Genomic DNA, 6,161 nt, shown 5'->3' with positions numbered 1-6,161 from the left:
TGGTTTAATGAGTGGTTTTGCCCGTAATTTTCTTTAGTGGATTTGCATGTGATTTATTTTTCTGATTTTTTGGATGCCGTTTACTACATTTTGCTTTTGCATGTGGAATTTAGAAGCGGTATATGTTTGGGGTTTTTGTTTGCAATTTCCGTACTGGACTGATATATCTCCTATTGCATGTGTTATTTGTTACTTGTTTACGTCGTGAATTTTATCCGTTAGTGGTATTGTAAATCGTTCTAATTATGTGGTCCATGTAATGCGCAGTCCCGGCGTTGCATATCGAGCATGCGGCGGCAGCAGGGGATGCGACTTGATGAGAGGTACGTTCCGTACTTGCAGATGGCCAGACTATACCATCTTGCGAGACTGAACGACAGATGGTTCTGATTGGACGAGCCCCTTGTCAGTGCATTCGTGGAGCGGTGGCGTCCGGAGACGCACACGTTCCACATGCCGTTCGAAGAGTGCACCATCACACTTCAGGACGTCGCGTACCAGTTGGGGTTACCAGTGGACGGACATTACGTCAGTGGTTGCCTGACAGACTTCCACGTATACATACAGGGTGGCCAGCCAGCTTGGCAGTGGTTCCATGAGTTGCTTGGTTTGTTACCTCCCGCGAACCAAATACAAAAGTTCGCAGTGAACTGCACCTGGTTCCAGGAGACTTTTGGAGAGTGCCCCGAGGGGGCAGATGAGGAGACGGTGAGGCGCTTTGCCCGTGCCTATATCATGATGTTGTTGGGCACGCAGCTGTTTGCCGATAAGTCCGGCAATCATATTCACATCATATGGTTACCGTTTGTCGCTAGGCTGGAGGAGATGGGTGGCTATAGCTGGGGGTCGGCGGCACTAGCATGGTTGTACCACTGCATGTGTCGAGTGGCCAACAGACATGTCGTAAAGTTAGCTGGGCCGTTACAGTTACTTCAGTCTTGGATCTTTTGGCGGTTTCCTGGTTTTAGGCCTGCTGGTTATGATGCGTTTAGCTGGCCCCTTGCCGAGAGGTACCATTATCGTATTGTACTATTTATCATTATTTTATTTATTTTCAATTTCGCATGCAATTTTATGCCTTTTAGAATCACTCCTGAATGTTGTACCATGTTAAATTTCCTACGCAGGTGGTCAGGTTACAATCCTGGGATTAGCGAGAAGGGGCCTCGGGTGCAGATGGCTCGACTAAGGATCGACTTGTTACAGGCTCGGATGTAAGTACGCTAAGCTCATACGTGTAGTTACTGCTTCTTTCAGTTTATATGGTTTAACGAATTGGTCAAATGGATTTGATTTGCTTTTTTCAGTTTATATGGATGCCCTACAGCACACCCGAGATCCTCCAGGTTGTCCATCCGGAGGTCTTGGAGCCTCGGCATACGATGTTATGGCGGTGAGTGACCTCTCTTATATATTTTGCAGTGGTTGAGTGGCATTAGGTTGACAGAGTGTTACCGCAGTTTGGCGGCGTACAGCCTCCCCCGCATCCTGCCCTGAACATCGACTTCTTGATGTCGAAGGACGGGAGAGAAGGTGACCGTTGGTTCCCGTCCTATTTACAGCATTGGCATCTTCACTGGGAGTCACGTGCGGATCACGTGTTACGGTTCGACGTTGTTGCCGACCCGGGGCCCTCACATGAGTTCTTGGCCTGGTGGCATCAGCATGGAAAGAGGTTCTTGTCACCTGAGATGTACTTGGGGAATCCGAGAGGTATTCCTATTCCAGTTGAGGTGACACAGAGGGGTGCCGGCCGAGTTCCTGATATGGACCGAGTTGACGACGTTCCTGACAGGCGTCGGGTTGAGAAGAGAGCTCGAGTCGGGACACGTCGTAGCCAGCGTGAGTGGAGATGGCTGGACCAGGCTATGGAGGAGGGTGATGAGGCCGGTAGAGGCGGTGGTCGACGACGAGGGCGTGGAGGCAGGAGGAGGGGGGCTGCTCCTAGGCAAAATATGCCTGATCGTGGTGATGGTGCCGCTGGAGGAGGGGCTCCAGTGGGGGGTCATATGCCCGCTCATGGCGGACATAGTAGAGAGTGGTATGGATCCGACATGGGAGATCCATCTAGCCGTGCTGAGACTGGGCTTGGAGAGGGGCCGCTCGGAAATTACTTCGTTGGTGTTCCCGCTGACGAGCAGACACCTCAGGAGAATACGCCATGGGTGATTCCGGGATCCATGTTTTCAGAGTTTCTTGCTGGTGATGGGATTGACGCGGATTTTGGTGGAGACCAGTTTCTAGATGAGATCACCACCATCATGCAGGAGGATGAGGCTGCCTGTCGACGGGGACAGACGACGGGGACACAGGCAACGTTAGATGTGGATCTGAATGAGCCTCCTTCTGTGCCTCCTGTTCAGAGTTTCGCCTTGGGTGGGACCCCAGCATCCGCACATACTGCTGGGTCACATTCAGTAGCCGGCCCGTCTTCGTCTAGAACCCTACATCTCCAGTCTAGGGCGCCTGCATAGCCACCCCCGGATGACGAGGAGGATGAGATCGAGGATGAGGAGCCCCTTATCCGGAGAGGTCAGAGGACACGGGTTCCACGTCGTTGCTTCACGGGGTCGCACCTCTTTAGATGATATGTGTATCGTGGTGTGTGTTATTTGATTATCAGTGTTGTATGTTATATTACTTGGTTGACTTATTTCGCCTTCAGTGTTCTTTTGTATCAACTGTTAGTTTATCAGTTCAAATATCAGTGACTATGAAAACTTGTCTTCTTTGCTTATCTAAGTTATTTCCAAAATTAGTTAGACATTTAAAATACATGCATTTAACCAACAACATTGTTTCATCACTTAACACCGACAACTAAGCAAACCAAGAACATATATTTCTAAAAAAAAAGTTCAGATGATGAAACTAATACAACTAGGAACACAAAACTAGACATTCTTTTTATTTTATCACTGTATGGGTGGGTCACCCGGCCTGTGGACAGCTCCGACGGGTGTGTCCGGGTTGCCGACAGAGACCACATCTCTTGGGCCGATTTGGATCTGCCTCATCCATATTGGTCCGTATCCGAGTGGACCTCGGACGACCATCCCTTGCACGCCTCTTGTTCGGGTCCAGTATAACGGTCGGTCCGGCATATGGTGGCCAGAAACCCTCCGGAATGGGAGGTGAGAATCCCATCTGATACACACTGAAGACCGAACGAAGACGATACACCTGGTGGACGTTCGGCTGCCAAGTAATCCGTGAGTAGGCGCAGCATGCCAATGTGTGCGGACACGGGTAATGAAGTGCCTGAAAGTATCCACAGTCACATGTCTGAGAACTAAGTGAGACCCTGTAGCTACCCAGTGAGAACGAACAGTCGGAGTCGTCTCTACTACGGTGTACTCAAAGTTATCCCTGTCATATACAGTCACGGTGAAGCACCTGGCGGTCTTCAGATTGGCCTCGATACACTTTACAAGTTGTTGACTGAATTGTTGTCCGGTACCCAGCTGGGCCTCGGCCTCCCTCCCCTTGTGGACAAATAGTTCCGCCAACCGTCCGTATGTGGCCTTCACCAGGGAGCACACAGGGAGGTTCTTGACACCCTTCAGGATTGAGTTCACACACTCGGATATATTGATCGTCATGTGCTCAAATCTGCACCCCTCATCACAATACTGTGTCCACAATGAATACTCAATCCGGTTCGCCCAGTCACACATCGCCGGATTCTCAGAGCGCAGAATGTCAAACCAGTAATCAAACTCGACCTCGGTCTTAGCATATGCGGCGTTGACAAGAAGCCTCCTGGCGTCTTTGCCCTTGAAGGTGAGGGCGAAATTTGCAGCTACGTGTCGAATGCAGAATGCCCGGTATGCAGCCGGAGGTAGCCATCCACCGTCAGGAGCCTCAAGTGCGGCCTTGATGCCGTTATGCCTGTCCAAAATAACTAGTATCCCTGGCTGCAGGGTCACATGCTGACGCAGGTGCGAGAGAAAGAAGGACCATGACTCAGCATTCTCACCCTCGACTAGTGCAAATGCAACAGGGAGTATATTTGAGTTCCCGTCCTGCGCAATCGCGACAAGCAACGTTCCCCCATACTTCCCATATAGATGGATGCCGTCAATACTCACCAACGGCTTGCAATGATGGAATGCCTCGACACAAGGTGGGAACGTCCAGAACAGCCTGTGAAAGTAAGCCTGAGACTCGTCCAGCTGTCCCCCAACTCGAACAGGGCTAGTCCTCAGCACTGCAATAGTTTCAGGCATGGTCAACTGGACTCCCAACACCCACCTGGGAAGCTCGTTGTACGACTCATCCCAGTCACCATAGATGACGACAACAGCCTTCTGCTTCGCAAGCCAGACCCTCCTGTACGTCGGCCTGAACCCAAAGTGTGCGCCGTGGCATTTAGGAGCACCTTGATGTTGACAGATGCATCCGCCCTAACCATGGGCATAATGAATGGCGCTATCACATGATAATCCAAACTCCTGTGGTCGCTGGAGATAGAGGTGGCGAGACACGTATGAGGTCCGTTGTAGCGTTTGACTTCCCAAATGTCCTTGCGCTGCCGGAGACTCAACCGAATCAACCATGTGCACTCATTTCCAAACTTAGTACACTTGGCCACATACCGGCAATAGTCAGACTCAACTACCTTGTACTGTACCCTTCGGCGGATACTGTAAGTCTTCACACTCAACAGGGCCTCATCTTTATCCTGAAATTGTTGTCCAACCTGGAACTCTGTCATACCCGCAGACCCTTCCGCATCTCTAGCGCCAAATCCAGCAGGCTGCCCAGCAACCCCCTCCTGGCGCATGGCATCCAAGTCCAAAGATGAAAAATGTGGAGGGTACTGCTGTGTGCCAGAGCTAGAACCACCTGCAGCCCCTCCCGGTTCACTCGCTCCGATATCATCGCCACTGTCATCAGCAATCATATCCGGCTCAACATCATCGTCCTCTGGATCATCAAAGAATGCGTCACCAACACCAGTCGGTGCAGCACACTGTACTGAGGTCGGAAGATATTCCCCTGTTCCAACCTCGTCGCCGACATTGCCGCTGAGATCAACAGCGAACGAAGGGGAGGCGACAGGCTGAGTGGGCAGCTCGTACGCAGGGACGGAGGAAGAAGCAACGGTAGGTCTCGAGCTAGAACCGGCCACCGTGGCTAAAGTGTTTGTATTCCGGTTCGAACCCCCTGAATTGGATACCATGTCAACCAACTTTGCCAACAGCTCTGGTGTCCTCACCTCGGGGAACTGCCGGCGACAGTGAAACATGACCTGCATGTCGTCATCACTGCCGATCGTGAAACAGTCATACTTCACGGTATCTTGTAGCACGGTCATTGGAATGCGATAGAAAAACTTCTTAACCCTTTTCACACCTTCCAGTCCAAGTTTCAGCAGTACAGAGCTAACAATATCATCATAACTCGTGGTAGGCCTCACGATAATACAGAGAGGATCCTTATCGGTGAACTTCACACCGGACCGAGTTTTTCTCTTAATCGATCCTCTGTGGTGAACCAACACTAGAAAACTATCCTCACTAGCCATATCAACCCTCTAATGAGAGCAACTCACGTTCACCTCATATATATACAGATCTCCTTCACTGTAATTCGAATCAACATCATTCGCACTATATATATGTAATTCGAATCAAGATGATTCGAACTTCCTCCAGCATCACTTTTGCTTAGTAATTCGAATTGATATAATTCGAATTGTGCTTGTTTAATTCGATGCAAGTTGTTTCGAATTACATGAATGGCATGTTTGGGAATAATTCGATTTCAGTCAATTCGAATTATTAACGAATGTAATTCGAGATTACTTGATTCGAATTACATTAAAGTTTGCTTTGATTGAATGGTATATCGAATTCGTATTTAACTGATTTGCGTATCAAAATTCCTCCCTTGGCTTAAATAGGTTTTTTACCCATAATAATATATCAAAATCAAGGTTCTATGGCTGTGTATTCCGTATTTTCGTGCGGGGAAAAAAAATTAAATCTATATTCTTATTCACACTTGACACTTCCACATATTACTTACAATTTATTGAGATATTTATAAATAAAAATAATTAAATGAGTCCTGCGGTCCTGCACTCCTGCCTTTTCAAGAGCTCCTACTCATTGAATCGTTTCCTTTTGAATAGAGCCAATAGATAGCTAAACAAT

The 6,161-nt window shown here is 49.0% G+C and overlaps 1 protein-coding gene and 1 pseudogene across 1 annotated transcript; one reads left to right on the top strand and one right to left on the bottom strand.

Annotated features, from left to right (window-relative positions):
- The first annotated feature begins 1,691 nt into the window (after positions 1-1,691).
- Positions 1,692-2,588, top strand: LOC148549272 (uncharacterized; annotated as a pseudogene).
- A 1,643-nt stretch (positions 2,589-4,231) lies between these two features.
- On the bottom strand, positions 4,232-5,320 carry LOC148549271 (uncharacterized). Its single transcript, XM_088495708.1, has 3 exons — positions 4,874-5,320; positions 4,703-4,777; positions 4,232-4,654 (listed from the first exon to the last, which is right to left on the bottom strand). Exons 1-3 carry the CDS (start codon positions 5,318-5,320, stop codon positions 4,232-4,234), a joined length of 945 nt encoding a protein of 314 aa, XP_088351834.1.
- Positions 5,321-6,161: the final 841 nt, after the last annotated feature.

The sequence above is a fragment of the Arachis ipaensis genome, chromosome B8 (assembly GCF_059453495.1).
Source record: "Arachis ipaensis isolate K30076 ecotype BB chromosome B8, ASM5945349v1, whole genome shotgun sequence".
Classification (NCBI taxonomy): Eukaryota; Viridiplantae; Streptophyta; class Magnoliopsida; order Fabales; family Fabaceae; genus Arachis; species Arachis ipaensis.
The sequence above is the reverse complement of the archived record's forward strand: the minus strand, read 5'-3'. Positions and strand labels throughout refer to the sequence as shown.